Here is a 25530-nt window from a genome sequence, read left to right as displayed (position 1 = left end):
CTTTATAGTTCATTGGTAGCTTACCTGCTTGTAAATAAAGACTGAATTCAAAGAATGCTCATCGTTTTTTAAGTTCTGAGATGTAACGGCTTCATAATATTTAGGGCTGATGATGATAATGATCAGATATCCTTTCTATAAATATATATAAAAAAAACAAAATCATAATCAAAAGTGTACATTCAGTAATAATTATGTTCTATTATTCAATATACAGATGTCTGAATAAAATTATAAGCAAATATAAAACAATGCGTACAAAAATTACATGTTATATTTGTTCAAATATTGAGAAGATAACTCACATCGTTGATGTATCTTTCCATCCAGTCAATTTTGTTTATACTTCTGAAGTTGTGCTCAAATATATCAATCTAAAACGAAAGAGTTATCTTAAAATGAATCATCAAGTACAGCTCTGGTAACTTTGTATGTTTTTAATTGCACACTCAGAATCTGCATCTGTCAATAATGAAAGTAGAGAGTCTGACTGACTTCCTGCTTTGGGGCAGATTTAGATATTCCCTCAGTTCTTATGACACCAAATTGAGAAGAATTGTGACAAATATAGGAAATTATAGATAGGCAAAAATGCATTTCAATGACAAAAACTATTTTCTTCCAAAAAAGAACATAAAGATAAGGATTCAAAAGCACACAATAAAAATATGTAGCAAACACTAATTGAGTTAGGTATAGCATAGCATATTGCCGAGCAAAGCTACCTTGTGGAACCAGCAAGATAACTAAGACTGTTTATCGTTTTGTCCATGGCCATTTGGGATTGTTATATTGGTCACAAACTGGAGGAAGATTTGTGCCATAAATCCAAGTCAAAAGTCCAAGTTGTGTCCACTGGATGAATCCAAACTCAATTTAAATTATCTTCTTAGATATCCTGAAATTGCTTTTAAGCAAACTATTCCATAATTAAAAAATCAGCGATGTAATTTTTGTAAATACACTATTACTGATAAAGTTACATGCTACAAAACATGTTTACTTTTAAATATTTGTGGGGCTTGCAAGTCAGGTTCTCTGCTGAAAGCAAATACTTTTCTGCTCTGTGAACATTGTAGACAACTTGCTTTATTCAATGTTAAAAAAAAGCCACCTTCCTCTCAGATGCTACACTGAATAAATTGAAGGTGACTTGGAAATAGGTCTCTGAAACTGCAACCACTGTTTGCATATTACAGCATGACTATTGATGTTGAAGAGACATTAATTCTGGAGTGAAACATAGAAAATAGGTGCAGGAGGAGGCCATTCGGCCCTTCGAGCCAGCACCGCCATTCAATGTGATCATGGCTGATCATTCTCAATCAGTACCCTGTTCCTGCCTTCTCCCCATACCCCCTGACTCTGCTATCCGCTATCCGCAATAAAACTAAGTCAATAATATTGCATCAATATTAAAAAATATAATGTATCTGCTATTATTTCTAATTCAAAAGCTAGTTATTTGTACACATAACATTGATGTGACATCAATACCAAACAAACTGCTACTGAAAGTGAGAGATCAAAGTTGCAAGTGGCAACTATGCAATTGCAAAAAGGAGACCACGACAAAACCAACCTGAGTTTCAAATCCATTTGAGATCAATAAAGTCACAAAGTTGATGACCTCCCCAACATGTCTGTCGTTATCAGTTGCATATGTCACAAAGACCTTTCCTGGTAAAAAATTAAAACATTCATGTCATTAGTTCAATACTGATTGTGTGATCAATCTGAAGCATCTTACCTGCGTTTTCAATGTGAAACTTCAGTTTGGACCACAAATGAGAACCCTCTGGGTTTGACAAACTAACATTTACCTTCCAAATAAATGTCTTTGCTCAGATGTAAATTGTAATGCCAATTTTAGCTCTTTCTGCACACATTATTGTTTAATGCAAATATGATATCCAAGTTGGAAATACAAATTTCACACAGCAATAAAATAAACGATTTTTCAGAAAAAAAACCTTTGCCTCAATATTGAAACTTACTCTGTTCATGAGGGAGTGGCAAGCTGAGCGGCATGTTTGTATTTACTGGATCTGTGGGAGCAAGTGGTCTGAAAGCACATGGGATAGAAAATTAGAATGAGCTGTTAAATATTCTATTATAATATATGAAAATAATGTTTCTCACTATCTCCACAAATAAATAGTTTCAATTCAAATCTATCTTTGTGCCATTTTTTAGAATCTTAATATTCAAAATATCAATTTGCACAAAATAAAAAGTTGTCTTGCATACTCAGAATAGTCAGACAGCACAAAAACTAGAAAATCACAAGTAGGAATAGACGAAATTATCCACTAAAATATTTTCTACCATTCAGAATTTACTGTCCAAGTGTTCAAAATGTCCAGTGACTGAAATTTCGCCCCAGAAGGCTGAGGATATTCACAACCTTCTGAGTGGAGAAAATGTTCCTCAATTGATAGCACCCAGTTCTACACCTACAGTCCGTAGACAAACCCCTTGGCATCTGAACACAAAGTGCTTATGGAATTCAACAGGTCAGGCAGCATCTGTGGAGGGAATGGACAGACTATGTTTCAGGTCAAAAGCCTTCTTCAATCTAAAGAAAACCAAGTCCATGCTCTCCACAGATGCTGCCTGACCCACTGAGTTCTGCCAGCACTTTGTGTTTTGGTCAAGATTCCAGCATCTGCAGTTCCATGCTTCTCCCCTTGGCACCTGTTCTGCCAAACTTGAACTATATACATTTCAATTATATAATCTTTTATTCTCCTAAAATCCAGACAACATAGGACTATTTAGCTCAGTTTTATCTCAAGACAGTCCTATCTTTTTAAGCCTTCTACTCTTTCTAAGCCTCACCCTTGTTAACTGACATAGCACCCATTTCAAAAGTAAAAATTTAAACAACATACTGCATTACAGCTGTTGTCTCAGCGAGATGTCTACATAATTGCGACAAGATTGTCTTACTCATTGAAGTAAAGGTCAAGATACCAAAGGTTTCACCACCGTATTTATTTAACTGTCACCTTTTAAAAAATATTTTGCTTTTACATTCTTTTTACAAAGTTCACATTTCCTCATGCTATACTTCAATGTTTTTAGATCAAAAGGTCATAAGTGATTGGAGCAGAATTAGACCATTCGGCCCATCAAGTCTACTCTGCCATTCAATCATGTTTGATCTATCTCTCCCTCCTAACTTGCCTTGTCTCCATAACCTCTGACAACCGTACTAATCAAAAATCTATCTAGCTCTGCCTTAAAATATCCACAGACGGCCTCGACAGCCTTCTGCGGCAAAGAATTCCACAGATTCACCACTCTAAAGAAATTCCTCCTGATCTCCTTCCTAAAAGAACGTACTTTAATTCTGAGGCTATGACCTCTGTCTTAGACCCACTAGTGGAAACATCCTCTCCACATCCAATCTATCCAAGCCTTTCACTATGCTGTACTTTTCAATGAAGTCCCCTTCATTCTTCTAAACTCCAGCAGGTACAGGTCCAGTGTGGACAAATGCCCATCATATGTGAATCTACGCATTCCTGGGATCATTCTTGTAAACCTCCTCTGGACCCTCTCCAGAGCCAGCACATCCTTTCTCAGATATGGTGCCCAAAATTGCTCACAATATTCCAAATGCAGCCTTACCAGCGCCTTATAGAGCTTCAGCATTACATCCCTGTTTTTGTATACAAGCCCTGTTGAAATAAATGCGAGCATTGGGTTTGCTTTCTTTGCTACTGATTTGACTTGCAGATGAACCTTTTGGGAATCCTGCACCAGCACTCCCTAGTCCCTTTGCACCTCAGATTTCTGGATTCTCCCTCCATTTAGAAAATAGTCTATGCCTTTATTCCTACTACCAAAATGCATGACTCCACACTTTGCTACACTATATTCCATTTTCCACTTGATCAATTACTGAAACAGGAAACATCTTTTTGCAGCTTCTACCCATTCTCCTCAAAGCTTATGTTCTCATTTTGGAGTGCAACATGTTGAAGATGGTGAGGCAACTGCTCACGCTCATCCTTGAAGTAAGGTTCTGTAAGACTCTGGAACAATGTCACAAGGACATGTCTCTAGAAGCTAAACTCTCCAAAGAGGACATCATCCTCGGGCATTGTCTAGGCAATGTGCAGAGTTGTGGTGGTATAAGTGGAAAAAAAACTTTTATTTGTTCAACATTGATTTATAATAACCAAAGTCATGCAAGACTACAGATTTTTTTCGTTTTAGAGATAGAGCGTGGAAACAGGAAACGAGTCCACACCGACCAGCGATCCCCGCATATTAGCACTATCCTACACACACTAAGGACAATTTATATCTATACCAAGCCAATTAACCTCACTTCCTTGAAGTAGACAGTACTAGGATTATTTTTTTAAACTGCTAACAAAAAAATGTCATTAGGTATCTTCACTCAGAATCACAGAAGAGTTAATCCAGATTTGCTCTCTCCCCATTCCCCAATAAATAATATTAACAATTACATTTGTACGGTATTATATCTGTTGCATTCCTTTTTTATCTACTCTTCTAATCAAAGTTTATGGAACAAATACAAATTATAACTGCCTACATCTTCCACCCCTGTTCAATGACAATTGTTTCCTTTATGCAGCTATGTAAAAATTCAGCAATTCTTAAGCAAATCTTTGCAAAGGTCACACATAAATGTCTGACCTATATTTTGTATGTTACAAATTGACATTATTTTTTTAAATCATGACCTCAAAACAAAAAAATAATACGTCAAATTCCTACCTTTGTGATGAAAAATTTCCAGGAGGAATAAAGCCTGCAATTAAATGAAAATACTACCAGTTACACAACGTAATCTATTGGATATTGCAGAGTCAAAAAACTTCCCAACACAATTCAGGAGCATAGTTTTAGTCCTTACTTCCTCAAACTACTTTTCAACTCCGGTAAGTCCACAGAGTCATCTTCTGCTAATCGTCACCCATTCTTCCCTTCCCTCTTTAGACAAAGTTGTTAATGACTTGGAATGCACGTTAAAATTACTACTAAATCTATTTGCACAGATTCAAAAGCAACAAATACATTTCAACTGAAAACAGAGAAAAGCTTTCTCTATTGCAATGTTATGGTGTTACCACAATATAAGAGTGCCTCTCCTTAAGAACGAATTAGTAGCCATTTGTGCCACAATTATCACCGGAAACTATACTGAGATTATTCAACAGTGGCATTACAGTAAAAAGGAGACAGACGGAAACTCTACTGTTGCTAATCATTTAAACTCCCTTTCTCGTTTCCATACTGACCTTTCTATCCTGGGTTTCTTCCAATGCCAGAATAAGGCCACACACAAACAGGAGGAACAGTACTTCATGTTCCGCAAGGGTAGCTTACAACCCAATGGTACGAACAATTAATTCTCCAATTCATTTTAGGTAACCTACAAACCTACATGAATTTTAGGTAACATACAAACACCCCCCCCCCCCACTCCTTCTTCCCCCTCTCTTCCCTGTGCCCCACTTGGATGGGCACCCATTTTTCCTCTCCCCTTCCGCCCACCCACCCCCTTCCAACTATATTCCTTCCTCTGGCTTCACAAAGTGCACACCTTCTATCATTATCTCACACTTAATCTTCTTTACATCTCTGGCCTTTGTCCAACCATCTGCCAATCAACACCCTCCTCCCCTCACCTGTATCCACTTGTCACTTGCCAGACTGCATCACACCCCCACCTCTCTTTCAGCTTTCTCCCTCTACTACAATCAGTCCAAAGAAGGGTCCCGACTCAAAACATCACCTATCCATGTTCTCCAGAGATACTGCCTGGCCACTTAGTTGCTTCAGCACTTTGTGCCCTCTTTTGGACAAAAATAAACTAACGTTCCATCATGGACTCACATAAACTGTATTTTTGAATAGGGACCTGGAATCTTTAAAGAATACAAACCATTTAGTAATTCCCCTATCCCTCAATAAGGGTTTCAAGGCACAAATGCTCAGAAAAAAATGATATTAGATAATATCTAATGGATAGCATTTCATAAGGTCAGCGTACCAAAAATGTGGCTCTTATTAACATGAGTGAAAGATCAAAAGATGCTTTCACAATTTACACACTTCTACAGGAAAATATTTCTACATGTATGCAGTTATTGGCCACATGCAAGATCTAACATGCTTGCACTTTATCATTATATCTCACTTCTGTACCAACATGTCTTCCTTTAATATCCCATTGTATTATTGACTATTGGTTTGATTGTGATTATTGACCCCTTCCACGGCCCTAAAGATTGACCACCAGCTTAGTGAAGAAGTTTCTCGTTCCTGTCAAAGTGGCCTATCCCCAATTTTGACTCACCAACCTAAAAGAATGAGATGTAACCTCACTGAAACACACAAAAGATCAGACAAGAATGTATCGAATGGCAGAGTGGTTAAGAATGGCCCTTTGGCCAAATCCTCCTCCCATTTCTTTTTTGGGCGGAGAAGAGAAGGATGTTATTCGTGTGAAGCATTCAAACTAACAGGACCCTGTTAGGTTGAAAGGCACGTTTTTATATTGCTACAGCGCAATCACATTTAACCAACAGCTTCACAACTATACATGCTCTTTGGAAGATAACATTTATAGCAGTACAGACAGATTAAAACATTGGAATAAACTGTAGCAGTGTGTTCAGCAAGTATTTTATCACTGTTTTCAGTGACTGATCCACTTTCCCCCCTCCCCACCTATTCTTATCTATTCCCACCTCCCAAACAAACACAATTTGAACACAAGGAATAAAATTCAGAAATTTATCAAAAGTAGATTTCCAGCAATGGAAAATAAAAATTACTCCAGAAAGGCAGAATGGTTGGACAGGTCTCGGATGTATTTTAGCATGAGCGAGGTTTTGAGTAAAAAGCAAGTAATGGTGAAGACACAAAGATAAAGATGAGCTCAAAGAGACGTAGTTCAAACATTCGGGTCATGTCTCAAAGGTCTGACATTTTTTTGGACCATGACTTAATTGAAGCACGTATCATGGATACATGTTCAATACAGCAGGCGGAGAAAAATACACTATTGAATCTGCTTTCCTTCAGAAAGGGCAGTAACTATAACCAAGACACTGCATGCACACAAAACTATGTAAAAGATCACACAAAAGGAGCATCTCCCTGGTATTCCCTACAACCAACAAAACAGGTTACCTTACTGCTATACTGTGAACATGCTATGCACTAATTTGCCACTGTGTTTGCCTTCAAACATAGTGACCACACTTCAAAAATAATTGCTCATTGGCTGCTTTTGGAATTTCTCGGAGTGAAAAAGGATCAAATATTTGACTAGCTCGTCTTCAAAGCAGTTGTTGTGCACTACTTTTACTCTGCAACAACGACTGAAGCTCTGACATCCAATGACAAAATAATATACATAGTAATAAAGACACTCCAACTGTTTCAGAATCTGTTTCAATTAATTGATTATGCTTCCTTAGTATATTGAAAAGAAAATTCCATAGGTAACCTGGTGTCCCAAAACGGTTGTGGTCCATTCTGGCAGGTGGTACGGGAGGAAGACGACGAGGTTCTGGAGCATATACCGAAACACCAGGTCGGCAAACAGCACTGTGCGGTTGAACTTCATAAGACACCAAAGGATAGCCTGGTTCAAGATGCATCAGTCCAAGTGTGCCATGTAATGAAACTGATGATGGCGGTATAATGCTTCCATTCTGCGGTGAATGAGCCATGCTGGTACTCAGCAGCGAGTTGTCAGCAGATTCAAAAGTATAACCTCCCCCGGAGAAAGCAGCACAAGGACTGCGCCAATTTTCAACATATCGTGCCGGGGATCCGCAATAGTTATTCACATGTTGAAGTGGAGTGGCAGCGCAAGTACTGTCAACACCTTTGGAGAAATCTGTCGAACACGCTGAGGATGGTGAGAATTGTCTACAATGACCACTGGAGCAGCAATTGCCTGGCACCGGCCTGTAATGCTCGGATGATGCGATCTGCAATCTTGAAGAACTTTCGCTGTCTGTTTCATCGTTTTCCTCTGGTCCATTCTGAGGTGAATTTGCATGTTCTCGAGAAGAATTTGGACATCTGCAGAATTTTTTTCAAAAAGTAGATAATGTCAAAACAGAGATTTAAACATTTACAGAACATAGCAGTTCAACAGTTTAAAAATTACAATGAATTTTAATTTTAGCATATTCAAGTTAAATAGAACAGGAATATGCAAGAGAACATAACACCATTTAATAAATGCAGTAAAACAATATAGCCCTTGAAAAAATAGGCCATTCACAAACATTCTTTCAATATTTTTGCACAAAAAATCAAACTTGAGGTAACTTAGGGGTGGGTCAGGCAGCAAGAGGAAGGGCGAGCAAGAGATAGCTAGTGAAGTGCATTGAGCTCAAGAAGGATTGATCGACAAATGAGGCAGGTACATAGAGATGGTATTTCAATATTTTTTGTATTTTGACCTGATCACTTGATCATGATAGTATTCCCACTGACCAGAATACCTTCCCAAGAACAGGCAGAGAGGGGTTGGGAGATAGCATAGGGATGTGCATTTTTAGGAAATTCATGGTTGGAAACCATTCATTGGTGAAAGACATAATTCCAGAATCAACACCAAGGGGCAACTGTTAATTTAACAAAGACTTAATCCAACAGAAGAGGAAAATGGAAAAGGTTTCAAGAGAAACAACGATGCATTTCCTTTGGGGAGAAAGTTTTGGAGATTCAAGAGACTTCAGTTGCTGGAATCCTGAACAAAAATTGAAGTGCGGGAAGAACTCAGAAGGTAAGGGAGCATCAACAGAAGGAAAGGGACAGATGATGTTTAGGGTCAAAACCCTTCTTCAGAATGTTTGGCTTAGTGGGGACAACAGGCAATGAGAATTCCACACCCAAAATAAAACTGGTAAAATAAAGTATGCATAAAAAAGGATGTAGAGGATTGCAGATGCAAGTGAGAGCAAGAGAAATTTTTAATTGGAGGCAAGTACTGAGTCTCGAAGAGGCCTTTGCAAAATGCCAAAAGAAACAGGAGAGCTATAAGGTGCAATAGCAAAACCCTTTTCACACAAAGGGTGGTGGGTATATGGAACGAGCTGCCGGAGGAGGTAGTTGAGGTAGGGACAATCGTGACATTTAAGAAGCAATTAGAGGGGATACATGGATAAGACAGGTTTAGAGGGATATGGGCCAAAAGCAGGCAAATGAGGCAAGTGTAGCTGGGACATGTTGGTCAGCATGGGCAAGTTGGGCTGAAGGGTCTGTTTCCACACTGTATGACTCCATGAAAGCAACGGAATGATAAAGGGTTAAGTTAGGAATGCAGGGAGCACAGAATTTCAGAGTAATGAAATGAAAGACAGTATTGCTGGATAAGAGAAGGCATGAAATAGAAGAAAAGTAATAGAATTAATGAGTTTATCTCTAGACTGGTAAATAAATGCAAACATTGAATCTTGGAAAATATGGGTTACATAAGCTTGAATAGATGAGTAATGTAAACAGAGACCATTGCCAGCATGTGACCTTGTCAGCATGATGCAACATTTGGTAATAGGCATGAACGCCTGTTTTTCTATCGTAGTAAACATGCGTGTACTATCAAATCAACATTTGTAATAACTGTGGCCAACGAGAGAAGTTAAACTATGCACAATGAGGGTTACCATGGTACAACAAATAAACATCACCAAAACATAGGGAGCGAGAGAATAGCATAAACTGCTTATGTACAGGTAATCATGTTTGTATTCACAATCGTATATTTCGTATTTCCTTATGACATAGGAGGTTAATCAGCCCATTAAGTCTATTCCAGTTCTCAAAGCAATGCCATCAATCCCACCTTTCCATATTTCCTTTTAAGCTCATCTCTAAAACATATCTATCAACTCCACTCCAATTATTTAACCAAATGCCAACAAAATAAGTAATTTACTGCAGATAAGTACCCTAATAATCGGCACATCCTTGGCACTTGGAGGAAACAAGAGCACCTAGAATAAACCTGCATGGTCATGGAGAGAATATACAAAGACCACACAGACTGAATGCATTCCCACATTGTTGGAGTTGTGAGACAGCATCACTATGCCGACCATTAATCCTTTGGGATTTGCAGTTGTCTGTATTAATCATTGCACTCTGTGCAAGGAGTGTGAACATCTCATCACATTACAGGCAAATCATTGAAACAGGTCACTTGGTCATTCTAAATCTCAAACATTTTTTAAGCAGAAACCCAAAATGTAATTGGTCACTATGTCAAACTTTGAAAAAGCCCAAAGTTCACAGCTAAACAAATGGACCTTAAGAACATGCGCATGACCAGTCTTTTGCAAGAAAATTAATTAAATGTTAACCTCCTTAAAAATATTTAGGTGTAGCACCAAGCCCACAGACTCCACACCACTGACTTAATGGCATTTCCAGCCCTGATGCCGGGTCCCGGCCTGAATCGTTGACCAGCACATTGCCACTTGACAGGCTGAGCTACTCCACCAGTTTGTTTTTTGCTCCAGATCCTAGCATCATGAATCATGTTTCACTTTGTAGTTTCTTTTATATCTATTATACACAAGTATGACCTGGTTATATTGCTCATAATGAGCATTTTTATTAATGTAAACTAGCAAATGTGTCTCTTCAGCAGTTAGATTTCCCCTCAATTTTTTTTAATACAATTGCCACAAACTACACGTCATCACATATCTGTGCTTTCTCCGAAATTCAACATTTTTAGGATGTTTTTTTTTCTTGTTGGGAGAAAGCAAGTCAAGTAGGGTTTGATGTCATATGCACAAGTAGTGAGATATAGGTGCAATGACAATCTTGCTTGCAGCATCATTGCAGGGGCCATAGACACAAACAACAGACAAAGCATCAATTATACATAAATTCTACAAAACAGTGAACATAAAAAGACTGTGCCACCAACAAAATACAATTAGAAACCAAGTCCATGAAGTGCAAGAGGAGCAGGGTTCCATTGCTGAGGTATGATTGGGGTTGTGCACGAGTAGGAATGAAGACGGAAGTACGAAATGAGTCTGAAACAGGGTCTCGACCTGAAATGTTACCTATTCCTTTTCTCCGGAGATGCTGCCTGACCCGCTGAGTCACTCCAACACTTTGTGTCTATCTTTAGGGTTGTGCATGTCAGTTCAAGAACCTGACGATGGACAAGAAGAAAAAGGAAGAAAAAGGGTTCACAGCATAAAGACTGTAGAATAAACCAGCACTTCTTTGCTCACTATCGGATTTAGGTTGCTTTGATGTTCTTTACAAGCTTAAACACAGCACATTATTCCCTCTCATTTTCATTTACATAGCTGCAAATTTTGTGGCAGCTAACCATTAGTATCCACCATGTTTCTCCTCAGTTATAGTATATTTTTCTTACATAGACTTAACTCTGGAGTTCCAAGGATTTATTCTTGACCTCTCGTCACTTAAATGCTGCACTCAAGTACAAAACTCAAATATACAAGGTCAAGTACCATATATGTTAATTAAAACTAAGCTCTCTCTCACCATCAACTCTCTTAACCGCTCTGTCACATTGTTTAGCTGAATCCAATACAGGTATCGACAGGCTACAAGAGGATGCCATTCTTGAGATTAACACAAAATGCTGGAGTAACTCAGGACAGGCAGTATCTCTGAATAGAAGGAATGCGTGACGTTTCAGGTCGAGACCCTTCTTCAGACTTGACCCGAAATGTTACCCATTCCTTTTATCCAGAGATGCTGCATGTCCCGCTGAGTTACTCCAACATTTTGTGTCTATCTTCGGTGTAAACCAGCATCTGTAGTTCCTTCTTACACATTCTGTTCTTGTGAACTGTTCATAACCTGAACAGTTCACGTCAGAAATGTGACCGCAAACAGAGTTTGCACACAGCAGAAGATTCCTGCAGCACCTCAGCAGTTGGCAAATCCATACCACTGATTTAACCAAATACTCTTCTGTTTGTACGGGCTGTACACAAGTCAGTCAGTCAGTCATAAACTTTAGAGGGCTGTAGTGGATAAACAGAAATTTAATTCAGTACAAAGTACAATGGAACAATTAGCTTAGGTCGCTGGTATCAACACTGCTTCCAGACCAAAAACACCATTCAAGAGATTTGTCAAAAGCTGAGCCAGGTTGTTTACATTCCTTGCCTTGGTTTCATCCACATATCCGTTTTTTTCAATAAACTGCCCAATAATCCTACTTCTATTTCTAGTACACTTGTTCAACTCCTCAAGCTTGCTGTCAAGATTCTCATCCAAGCCTTTGCTGCGATTAATTCAATGAAACACAAAGCACTGCAGTAACTCAACGGGTCAGGCAGCATATATGGAGGAGATGGATAGATGACCAGTTTCAAGTCGGGACCCTTCTTTACATTGATCGTAGGGGGAGAATGCTGGAAGAGAGGTGAGGGCATTCCACATTATACTCTCACTGCCATATATTTTCCCAATCACTTTACCTAGCCATTGTAGACAGTGTCCATCACCTGTATAACTTGATTTCTCATCTATTTGAATCATCATCAATGTTGCCGGAATACAGATTCTTTCCTGGTTATGGATCCCCGACTTCGAGTCATTTTCATTTTTACCACCGATCTGCTTTTCATTCCCAAAGAGTGAGAAATAAAATACTTTATTTCTCACTAAAATGAATGCCAGTGCAACAGTAATTACAGGAACAAAAACATTTAAACTCAAAACTACATTTGTTCAAAAAGAAGGAAATTCATATCTTAACATGTATGCTTCAACATTACACCTTCCTACTACTTCCAACTAATCAAAATACAATTTAGGAAATATAACATGACTTCTAGGAATGAACCAAATTTAAGTTTATAAATTATCTCCAGTTTGTTATGGTTATTTTGCATAATTCTGCCATTTAATCTGCTTGTCAGAGTGACCTGTTGTGAACATTGTCCATACACATTGCAGTCAGATTCAGGAAAATGTAACAGTGTTTAAATCACCATTTGTTATTCACTCCTTAGCTGCCAACGGGAAACATAACCACATTCATTTCCCCATCACAGATACAAGTTTTCTTTTTATATTATGACCCTGTCCTAATTTGGATCTGGGATTGTGACATTTGCACTTCTGCACAATAATAAAATTATTAGAATCAATCCACATTTAAAATCACTCAAGGATTCGAATCTGCTAAAAGTAAACTTCTGACTTTAACCCAAGAAAAGCTATTGCCCAAGGGATAGGTGCATTTGATTAGCTGTGTACATGTTTTGTTATTTTAATTGATCATTGATGGTAGGAAGCAGAGGGTGGTGGTGGAAGGTTGTATGTCACGTTGGAGGCCGGTGATTGGAGACCTCAGGCATGGGTGCTGGGCCCATTGTTGTTTATCATCTATAATAATGATTTGGATGAGAATGTGCAAGTCATGGTTAGTAAATTTGCAGATTACATCAAAACAGGTGGTATTGTAGACAGTGAAGAACATCAGCAAGAATTATAGCAGGATCTTACTCAGCTGGGTAAGTGGATTGAGAAATGGCAGATAGAGCATAACTCAGATAAGTCCAAGGTGCTGCATTTTAGGAAGTCCAACTAGGATAGGGCTTTAACGATCAACTATAGAGTCCTGGGGAGTGTGGTAGTACAGGGGGATGTGAAATCAAGAACTCGAGAGCATCGCTTGAAGGCGTGAGGGAAAAGATTTAATTTGGAAACTGAGGAAAACAACTTTTTCCACACAAAGGGTGTTATGTATATCAAACAAGCTGCCAGAGGAAGTGGTTGAGGCAGTTACAATAACATTAACATTTATAAGATAAATGGATAAGTATATAGATAGGAAAAGTTTAGAGAGATAAGGTTCAAGCACTGGTAGATGTGAATAGTCTAGACAGGCATTGTGGTTGGCATGGACAAGTTGTTTCTGTGCTGTATGACTCTTATTTCAATTGGAAATCTTTTTCATTATTATCCACATTTAACTAGAATAATTATAATTAAATGTCTTTATAATACATACCTGTTTGAGTAATACTGAATTGAGACTTGAAAGAAAAATTATAAGAAACTTAGAAAGTTTGTAATGTGGTTAACCCAAGAGTCCCACATACTGGAAAAGGATTATCATATCATATCATATCATATCATATCATATATATACAGCCGGAAACAGGCCTTTTCGGCCCACCAAGTCTGTGCCGCCCAGCGATCCCCGTACACTAACACTATCCTACACCCACTAGGGACAATTTTTACATTTACCCAGCCAATTAACCTACATACCTGTACGTCTTTGGAGTGTGGGAGGAAACCGAAGATCTCGGAGAAAACCCACGCAGGTCACGGGGAGAACGTACAAACTCCTTACAGTGCAGCACCCGTAGTCAGGATCGAACCTGAGTCTCCGGCGCTGCATTCGCTGTAAAGCAGCAACTCTACCGCTGCGCTACCGTGCCACCCAATCTAGATTAGGCCAATCTAGTGAAGCTAATTTAAAAGGCCAAGTTAGAAGCAACTAATTAGTTTAGGGTACAGTTTAGATTGCAAGACATAACTTGCAGGAGCAAAGATAAGGTCACAAGATAAGTCACGACAATATGATTTAAGGTCATAATTTATAGCGTGCATTTCCAAGTAGGGAAAATGGCTGTTCGGCGAACAAAGACGTTCTGCTGTCAGGTGGATAGTGGCTGCAGTGATAAACATGGCTCAAATACTACAGGGAAATGTGGATTACTGATGAACTATCATAGAAATGCAAAATCTGCACGTAACCAGTATAACACAAATACTATAAGTCACTGGAATTCTTTGAGTCAGAGGAATATCTTTGAAGTGCTTCCCCGGTATATACTGTGACATGGCCTGAAGCAATTCTCAACCTGAGAATAGTGCTCCATGAGATTTTTTTTTTGTGTGCCGTCTGAACTGAAGCTGGTCACCATGTACAAGACAGAATCTGAGTGCAGGTCAAACACACTAATCCCTCCAACAATACTGAGCATCGGTCAAGTTACATTGGTTGGTCTCGGACATCAAAGGACACAATCATTCAAAGCATAGAAGGAACAACAATTATCAAACAATAACATGCTTTACAGTAAAATGTGAAAAAAGTGACATTTTTCACATTTGGAGGAGTTCTTTAAAAAGGGGCAAGAGTAGATAAGAAGCTTGGAAACAGATTAACACTTATTCAAGTTAAAATTATAAAATTACTCAATTAAACAGATGAAGGGGAATTCAAAATAGGTTATGAGCAGTTGCAGATTTAAGTAATTAGAAAATACTAATCCTCTAATCGCTGTTCTAAGAATCAAGATGTTTTCAGAATCATACAATCTAAATCGATTCATCAATGCAGAAGATCTAAAGGTCATTTATTGTGGTACCTCAATGTGTTATTGATGTATTAGTCATTGACTTAAATGTGTTACATGTGCTTCCACCCTCCCCTCCACTTCTGCCTTCCATAATGCCCACTTCTCCAATTAAAGATACTATCATCTTCAAATGGCACCTCGTCTATTCTTGGGTTGGTACCACATCTCTGTAGATTTTGAGATTATAGAAAATCTCTTAATCTGCCACATCTGGGCCTTTGATGGTGCTGGACTGGCAAATTTTGCAGACTCAGGATAGCATCGAAACAGGCCATTTGTCCCACCAAGTCTGCACCAACCAACCACTCGAATACTACATAATTTATTTATTTATTTATTTTATTTTTTAAATTGTCCCAACATTCATTCCTTTTTAAACCCCCAAATTTTACCTCTCACTGAAACACGAGGGGCAATTTACACTCACTACTTAACCTACCAGCTCACACATCTTTGGAATGTGGGAGAAAACTAGAGCTCCCAGAGAAAACCTATGTCGTCACAGAGAGACTACAGTGAGTTGACAGAGATACTGATGACAGATCTAACTTGAATCTCTGTTGCAGAGGCAATGATTTTGATGAACACTGTTCCAAAAGGGTCTTTCCCTTCTAAATCTATATTGAATGTTATTGTTTCATGATCTCCATCTGCTCTCACTTACTTCATTATTTTTTTCAAATTATCAAGGTCGAATCTGAATGTTTGCAGGAGGTTGTCTGCTACAGTCTTTACCTTAGAAAATATGCTTACACTTCTAAAAGGTGATGACATTATTTTTGCCAAATACCAGAGATATTTACCTCCCCTGCTCCTCGCAACGCCGGCCGCCCCTGGTTTGCCCTGCCTCTCTTTCCGCTGGATTTAATTTTACATGCAAGTAGAATAAACAATAGTTTTCAATTTTTTTTAATGTTTCCCAATACCAGACATTTACAAATGGTGAAATGAGCCTGTGCCTGATGCTCTCAGGATGGTAGTGCTTCCCAAGACCAGATCGCCATTCTCTACTCTGTAATGCAGATAGAGTCAGAGTTGTGCACAACCCGCAGGCATTGCCACTTTCATTTCACTGCACATCGAGTATGTGTATGTGACAAATAAATTTGACTTGACTTGAGAGACATAAAGCATGGAAATAGGCCCTTCAGTCCAACTTGCCCAAGCCAACCAAGATGCTCCATCTACACTAGCCCCACCTGCCCATATCCCTCTGAACCTTTCCTATCCATGTACTTATTCATATGCCTTTTGAATGTTATTATAGTATCACACAAAGTGGAGGTCCTCAATAACTGGATCCTGTGGGCCCACAATAGGTCAATGTCACCATGGGCGTCAGTGGTGCAAGCCATATCGAGCATGAATCAGTCCATTAATTCCACTCAGATTTTCGCTGACTGCCTCATCCCTGTATTCCCATCACTTTGATTCTTTTTCCAAAAAGAAATGTGCTGTACCTCTGATCATCTCCTACTCATGCATAACTTCCAATAAGCTTCAGCTATGTATCTGTCATTACATCTCATGTACATCTTTTAGCTGGCAGTGATCCTTTTTCAAAACAAACAAAAATGCCTTCTCATGCTGCCAAATATTTCTGACTCCAAGATCATGTTACATAGAAACATAGAAAATAGGTGCAGGACGAGGCCATTCGGCCCTTTGAGCCAGCACTGCCATTCATTGTGATCATGGCTGATCATCCACAATCAGTAACCTGTGCTCAACTTCTCCCCATGTCCCCTGATTCCACTAGCCCCAAGTTACATTTTAGTCTGTGGCATTTGTATCTCAATATTGATCAAATTTAATTTCCTTGGTGTTAAGAGATATATAAATCCATTTTGAATTTGCTACAATAATTAATACTTTCAAAGACATTTTGAACTCTAACATTTATTTAACACAATTGGAGAGCCCAATTCATTTTCTTTTAAAGAAAAATTACGAAGCTGAATCCGATTGAAACCAGGCTTCCTTCACACACTGGATTAAGAAACAGCTATATATTTCATTTACTAGATCTGAGGAACATTCCTGTTTCCTCACATAGCCTTAATATTTCTTCATAATTTTCCTCAGTTTGACATCTTGCTAATGATACATTACATAATCTTGCCACACTTTATGATAGATGGAGATAGATATCGACGTCAGGAAGTGGAATGGAGTACACTTCCCAGTCTGCATCAATGGTGTTGAAGTGGAGCTGGTCAAGAACTTCAAGTTCATTGGGGAATTTGTCCTGGTCCAATTATGTGGATACTGTGGCCAAGAAAGCACAACACCTCTCCTCCCCAGAATTCAAATGACATTTGCAAAATCTAGAATTACTCACTTTCTACAGTTGCACCATAGAAAGTATCCTATCAAGATGCAGCACAGTTTGGGGCAGCAACTGCTTTGCCTAAAAAAGCAATAAATTGTAGAGAGTTGTGAACGCAGCCCAATCCTTCACACAGACCGGATTTCCCCCAAATTAACTCCATCTATACTTCACACTGTGGTGGAAAAGCAGCCAACATAATTTGGGACCACTCTCACCTCACGCCTCCCATTCTCTCTCTTCCCCCTCAAGAAGATGCAAAAGCTTGAAAGCACGTACCACCAGATTAAGAACAGCGTCTTCCCTGCTGTTATCAGACTACTGAATGGAACTCATATGATTAGGATGGTTTTCCAGTCTTCTAATCTATCTTGTGGTGGCCCATGATTTTTTTTTTTTAACCTGCATTTTCTCTGTAGCTGTAGCTGTAGCACTCTGTTCATTTTCACTTTTACACTGCCTGTTGTACTTATGTACGGTTTGATTGCGCTTATGTATAATATGAATTGACGGGATAGCACCCAAACTACGTTTTTCACCGTATCTCGATACACATGACAATAATAAAACAATACTAATAATCATGTGCAAATACAAATATAAAATTTAAAGCAAATTTGACACAATTGATGTAGTCATGTATTACAATGAGCCCATTTTCAGCAGAAAAACCAAAGTGTAGCAACCATTTAGATTTAGGTATGTTCTAAAGTTCAGGCCTTGCACTTTGCACATCATGCTTGCAGAATTCTAAGCAAAGAATTTAACTGAATTTCCTATAGCTCAATGGGAGTTATGAATTAAAATCCGGCCAAATGTTTCAAATAAAATATTTTGATTTTTAAATGCCTCCCAAAGCGCAATTTAGAAAATCAATAAATCAACAAAATCAGTATAAAGAATGATCCCGACCTTAAATTTCCCCTACCCATGTCCTCCAGAAATGCTGCCCGACCGATTGAGTTTCTCCAGCACTTTATGTTCTATGCTAGATTGCAGCATCTGCTGTTCCTTGTGTCTACTGAGAACAAGATAAGGATTCCTTTGATTCTTGCCTTTCACACATCAGCCAATGCATCCAGCACATTATTTTTCAACATTTCTGCCAGCTATAATGTGATTCCAGTCGCATCATTCCCTCCCCACCCCTCTGGTTGTTGCATGGAGAAAAGACTAAAATTACAACAACAACAAAATATTGAAAATGTCCTGAAAATAAGTTTTTTACTCCTATGGAATCACTTTAATGCGAGATCTTGAATACTTTACAGTCATGGTTTATTGCTGTTTTACTGCACTTTGAACTCGCAATAGGTTAATCATTTCACCCATTTTATTAGTTTAAACATCAACTGCATAAAGCTTCAACATTAATCACGTTAAGCCCATTTTGGTGTTTGGTTTCCATATAAACAAAGAAACCCCAAAGAAATTTCATTAGTTAATGTTAACTGTCAAGTTCCCATAATCTCCAGCCCCTTTTCACTTCAGCGCCTAACCCAGATTACAAAGGACAATGCATTTTTCATTGAATTTACATTCTCTAGCTTTAGACTCACTGCTTTGCAGGAAAAGACTGGCAATTCAGCTTATCTCTGCCTCTCATAATTTTATAAACCTCGATGGACATGTCATTTTTTCAGTTGAGTCAAAGTGATCAAAAGAAATTGAACAAATACTTGAGTGAAAATTATGAAGTAAAAAGAGGTTATCGTGGTTGACTGGACTGCTCTTGAAAGAGCCTTCATAGGCAAAATTAACTGAATAGTCTCCCTTCTCATTGGCCATTTTTTTTAACAATATCAACCAATTGTGGCACCTTGTGTTCAGCAAGCGGTCCCTTTGTGGTTTTGTTGCTCTTCCTTCTAGTTTATATATTTTTTTGTCAAAATTGGCATGTCATTCTTCTATTAAATTCCAATGGCAATTCCTTTTTGCCATTCCCCCGGTCTTTCACCATCGTTTTGTACTTAGCTTTTGTCTTTAGGTCATATTATTGTGGTATCATCGTAGCACGTTTGATGAGGCTGGGGTTTAGAATGAGGTTTCACAGTGTCAGGGAATGCAATAAGACATTTGGAAATGAATGAGAAGTTCCTTCACTCATTTGGTGATTTTGTACAATTCTCGATCACAAGCTGCTAGACATTTCCAAGAAGGAAGTCTTCAAAGGGTATAGGGAGGAAGTGAAATTATGACATTGAAGTATAAGATTAGACATGATTGTACTGAATGATGGAATGGATTTGAAGGGCCAAATGATCACTGCTATTTTATCACATTTTGTTAGTATCCTTTGCTCTGGGTATAGTTCCAAATCATTCGGCAGTTAATGTAAGTGAATGTTTTAGCGATATCAATCTTCACTTTGAACCATGACCTCGACGTGGATTTTTGAGCTGTCACATAACCAATTTATCAAAAAAGAAACATCGATGAGTTTTCCGATAAAACACTTCTCCCATAAACAGCAGCCCAATAACAATCTTTATTATTCATTTGTTAATTGAAGGATAACAACCAGAACTCGATTGTCTTTGAGATAATAATGTAGGATGCTTCATACTTGTTTAAGAAAAACAACAGGGCTAAATTTTCAGTTTCATCCAAATGATGGCACTACCAATAGTACACCATTCCGATAGTATAGTTTTCGTGCAGATATTCAGTTGGCCTAGTTTTGTGTGCATTAGTCTCGAGAGTGGGAGTTAAACCTACCAGTTTTCTGATTTGTGCAAGAGTGCAACTAACTGAGCCAAAACTAGCATGTTGAATATGCCTTAATTATATCCCCCATGTAAATGTATTTTTGTTTCAATTTTTGTTTAATTGTAGTTATAGCTGTATTTTTGTTGGTTTTGTGTTTTTTTTTTCCAAAAACATTGCTCGAATACTTGTGAAGGATGTGGTTTCCTATCATAGAATCTGCATTATTCTTGTTAAAGGTTGGTCGAGTTTGATGTAGAAATTGGTCTTCAGGAATTTTAGGGACTACACTTAAGGGTAAAAGTGGGATTTAATAACCTCCTCACATTTTCAACCTTTTCAAGATCTTTCAGTTCCCTTGCTTCAACCTGTTTTTTTTTTTTCAAAATTGCAGGTATGGGCTCCATTAATTATAATCAAGTGAAAGTGAATCACATTCCCTGAAAAACAAAGATATTTTGGATGTCCTTAAATGAAAAGCTTCAACTCAAGAACAGGCGGGGCAGAGATATGAAGAGCCAAGTTCACGGTGCATGTTATTTCACATTGTTATGCATTTCCTTTTGTGAACAGCTCATACTTTTCAATGTCAGGTCGAACAGCTATGAATTATATAGGTGGTTCTTCACAACTGGTAATTTCACAAAAATGCAGTGAAACAACAAACACCTAAAGATCGGTTACTAAGCAACGGTAATGTACTGGCACAAATAAAAGGACAACTCCATGACAGCCATTTATTGCTCAAATTCTCAATGGAGAATAGAAAAAAAAACAACTGGTAATATGATTCCTTATAAGTTTAAAAATGACACAAATCTTAAATTAGAACCAATGTTGCTGTTATGCCAAAATAAAAATCATGGCTCATCAATGTCCCCAATTAGCCCATTTTCGTCCAAATGCGAAGAAATCCTATCGCGAGGAATCCATTCCACTGATGTCAGCTATTGATTAGTTTCAACGTATATAGACATCTGCCATTTTATACAGCATTTTTTAAACTTGACATCTGAATGTTACTTGTCAAGAAGTTTGTCATTCATTCCTCAAGAAATTAAAAGAATCATGTGTCATTTTGTAACTTTGCATCCTCCCACCCCCTCTCCATAACAATTTTGTTCATCTACAGTGATGATATAATTTAAAGCAGGGTCGTGAAGAACATTTAACCTGAATTATATGGTGCCAAGCGAAGTTGAGTTTATTGTCATATGTACAAGTATGGTGAGGTCCAGGTGCGATGCAAGTTTGCAACAATAACTGTGGTTAAATCTCTTAATGTGTTCTAAGGGCATGCCATCAAACCCTAACCATAGAATGGCAGATGGCCAAAAGTATTTTGGAGGATCTTAAAGGAAGGAGTCAGGGGGGGGTTTAGACAGGGAATTCCAAAACCTGGATACTTCGCAGCTACTCACACGGCTGCCATTAGTAATTAAATTGCAGGGATAATCAAGAGATCAAAATTGAAGGAATACATTCATAAGGACTAAGGCTCTTGGAGGATGATATTACAGGGATAATGAGTGGCACGGAGTTGCAAGAACTGTAGATGTTGAAGTCCCGAGCAAAAGACAAAGTGTTGGAGGAACTCAGCAGGTCAGACAGCATCTGGGGAGGGTCTGGACAAGCGATGTTTCGGGTCAGATCCCCATTTCAGATTGGGAGGAGAAACTAGAGAGTTGGAATGTGGGAAGGATGTGATTAAATGTGGTTTGACACTTATCATGGGATGAAATACAACACCAACATTGTAAAAAGTCTTGTTCAGCTCATGGCAGTCACATGGGAGAGGAGTAGAATTACTCATGAAGGAAGTGTTATGTTTTAGGGGTTAAAGATAACGTTTTTGGTCTTCCTAACAGGAACACCAAAATCTTTGTCTTTGATCCCTATCACATTAGGTCTTCCTTTTGCAGGAAAGAACATTGGACATACACCCTGTTGAGGTGAACGTCATGAAGAAAAATATTGAAACTGATGTCATAATGACTCTGACATGGGGCAGCATGAATTGAACATTGAATAGAACCTCCTTTTCTACAAGATGAACTAATAATAAAAGAGTTAACTAATGACTTGCAGGTCTTCAGAAATACCAACCATTTAAGATTAGTCCATAAAAGAACCAAACAGGTTAACACAATTTCTCATTATTAATTCTATAGCACTTATTAAATTATCAATTCTTTCCCCCACCCCTATGATATAGTCATGAAATCATACAGCAGAGAAACAGGCCCTTCGGCCCAATTTGCCCTTGCCAACCAACATGCCCGTCTACACCGTCCCACCTGCCTGCGTTTGGCCCATATCCTTCTAAACCTATCCTATCCTATCCTATCCATGCACCTGTCCAAATGTCTTTTAAACTTTGAGACGTTTAGCATGTCCCCAACAACTCTTACCAACATTTACAGATGCGCCGTAAAAAGCATTTTATCAGGATGCTTCAGGGCATGGTTTGGGAACAGCTCCATCCAAGACCACAAGAAATGGCAGAGAATTGTGAACGTAGCCCAGACCATCACACAAACCAACCTCCCTTCCATTGACTCCATTTACACTTCACGCTCCCACAGCAAGGTCACCAGCATAATCAAGGGCAAGTCTCACCCCAGTCATTCTCTCTTCTCCCCTCTCCCATCAGGCAAGTGCAAAATGTGAAAACACACACCTACAGATTGAGGGACAGTTTCTTCCCAGCTGTCATCTGACAACAGAACCATCCTATTAACAACTTGAGAGCAGACCTGAGCTACTATCTACCTCATTTGAGATCCTCGGACTATCTTTAATCAGACTTTATTGGACTCGATCTTGCACTAAACGTTATTTCCTTTATCTCTACATTGTATCTCGATTGTCATCATGTGACGTCTTTCTGCTGACGAGTTGGTTCGCAACAAAAGATTTTCACTGTAACAATAAACGTGATAATAAACTAAATAGTACCTACCCCAACTACCTCCTTTGGCAGCTCGTTCCATATACCCATCACCCTTTGTGTAAAAAAAGCTGCTCCTCAGTTCCCCCTATTAGATCCTTCCCCCTTCACCTTAAACCTATGTCGTCTTGATTCCTGATTCCCCTACTCTGGGGGAAACCGTGTATGTTAAACTTCAATTAAACATGCAAGCAATATTCATGATTAATTAAAATCTTATGCTGTACAATCACCCGGGTTATTAAAGTATTAAAAGGCCAGATAGCTTCATGACTCGGAGCCATCACTCTCTCACACATTCTATCTACTTTGGCCCATAAGGTGCAAGTGGTTGAAAGATAGGCGCCAAAACTACTGGGTGCGACACAATTGAATGTATAGATACAGAATATATAGAATTTTTACACTGTTTTATATATATATATATATATATATATATATATATATATATATATATTATTCTGAATGAAATGGGGGGTTTTTAAGACAGGGTTCTCGACTCCGATTGATGTTGCAACATTGACTCTATCTGTCTGCGTGTCAAGTTGCCTTCGCGGCTGGACATGGTGGGGCAGGAGGCCTTCGCCAGGTGCCAGGAGGCCTTCGCCAGGTGCCAGGCCTTCGCCAGGTGCCAGGAGGCCTTCGCCTGGTGCCAGGAGGCCTTCGCGGCTGAGAGCCCCCGGAGAAAAAGCGCCAGAGCCCGGCTCGACGTCCTCATTTCACCTGCCCACTCTTCTCACGCGTTGGATTATTAACATTGGTAGAAAAATAAACTAACATTGCAGTGGTAGCGATCCCCCAAACCCTGTGTAATTTTTTAAACAACGATCCCGCAGGTGAGCTCCACAACATTGAAATTCACACCTAAGAAACGCCCTTGAATGATTTTGAGGGAATCGTGTGCGGAAGAGAAAGTAGTGAAACAAGTGAAGAGAAACAATTTGTTTCGTTGGGTTGTTGTTGTTTAAATTAATTAAATTATTGCATCGTATGGGAGGCGCATTCCCAATCTCGTTGTGCCCCTGTACAATGACAATAAAGATATATTGTATTGTATTGTGAAACTTTGTATCGTGAGAAAAGGGATGACAGGGTGGAGGTGGAGGGGGATAAAGCGGCGCGCTGTCATCTCACCTCATGACCCTTACGGTGCTGCTCATGTCCACAGGTGTTGGGGTCTGTCCCACGAGGTAGTCGGTGCTTCCCGTGCTTCGCTCTCTCACCAGGTGCGACCAGCGGCGCCGCCTCCCAGGTCTGTCTGTCTGCGCTGCTACCTGCTGCCTCCGACTGGGCGGATCAAGTCGCCTGATGTCAGCAAGCCTCGATCCATTGGCTGGGGGACCGGCTCCAGCTGCGAAATCTCCTCTGCTCTCCCAAACAGTGAAACACAATCCTCTGGATCCAACTTTGTTTTTAACTCCAATTGAATTGCGTGCAAGACGCAGTCTGCTCACAACCCCAAATTAATTCCCCCACCTCTACACACTCACTCTCTCTCTCACTCGCTATCTTTCTGTTTCTGTGTATCTTTAAGAAACACAGCAACAGAAATGCAACCACAGCCCGGACTTCCGTTCGGTTTCCAGAACTTCACGTGACAGCAGTCAGACTGTTGCCAAACAAAAAAAAATCTCGTTTAAAACAAAACCCCCCGAGGGCAAAGTACATTGTCATCTCCAGACAAAACGTTATTAGTTAGGAGGAATCTAATGAGCGATGTGAGTAAACCAGTGCCACTGCATTCTTGGTTGGTTTTTGTTCCTCATTTCTGCTGAGAATACATCTGAGAAATTAAAAAAATTGTGTACCACGCCCTGTTTTCTTTAAAAAAGGTTAGCATTTCCTTAATAATGTCTCACCTCATTGTCATACGTCGAAAATTAATGAAGTCACCCCTCCTTCTCTAAATCGCATCTACCATGTGTCTGTCACTTGGCTAGTTGGCCCATACAGATCTTGAGATTTTTTTGGGATTCCCAATGATGTATTACTTGTCAATTCTCCATGTCACACTTTATTACTTAGAACCTAGTTTTCCGTTTCCCTCAGCCTTTGCACCATCTTTGATAGCCATCATTTCAACCAATGACTCAACTTTCCTTATCCCTTTGCTGACTTAATTCACATCCTTTCTTTCCCAACTCTTCCCT

General features: G+C 39.0%; 1 protein-coding gene across 1 annotated transcript in view; it reads right to left on the bottom strand.

Moving 5' to 3' along the window:
• Positions 1-24882, bottom strand: part of traf3ip2l (TRAF3 interacting protein 2-like) — a 31890-nt gene extending 7008 nt beyond the window's left edge. Inside the window, exons 1-7 of the mRNA XM_078408747.1 lie at positions 24515-24882; positions 7502-8085; positions 4759-4792; positions 1998-2065; positions 1583-1680; positions 306-374; positions 25-135 (exon numbers count right to left, since the gene is read on the bottom strand). Of these exons, the coding sequence (XP_078264873.1) occupies positions 25-135; positions 306-374; positions 1583-1680; positions 1998-2065; positions 4759-4792; positions 7502-8085; positions 24515-24540 (990 nt within the window). The 5' untranslated portion in view covers positions 24541-24882. The remainder of the gene's footprint in view (positions 1-24; positions 136-305; positions 375-1582; positions 1681-1997; positions 2066-4758; positions 4793-7501; positions 8086-24514) is intronic.
• Positions 24883-25530: the final 648 nt, after the last annotated feature.

This window comes from Rhinoraja longicauda, chromosome 12 (genome assembly GCF_053455715.1).
Source record: "Rhinoraja longicauda isolate Sanriku21f chromosome 12, sRhiLon1.1, whole genome shotgun sequence".
Taxonomy (NCBI): Eukaryota; Metazoa; Chordata; class Chondrichthyes; order Rajiformes; family Arhynchobatidae; genus Rhinoraja; species Rhinoraja longicauda.
The sequence above is the reverse complement of the archived record's forward strand: the minus strand, read 5'-3'. Positions and strand labels throughout refer to the sequence as shown.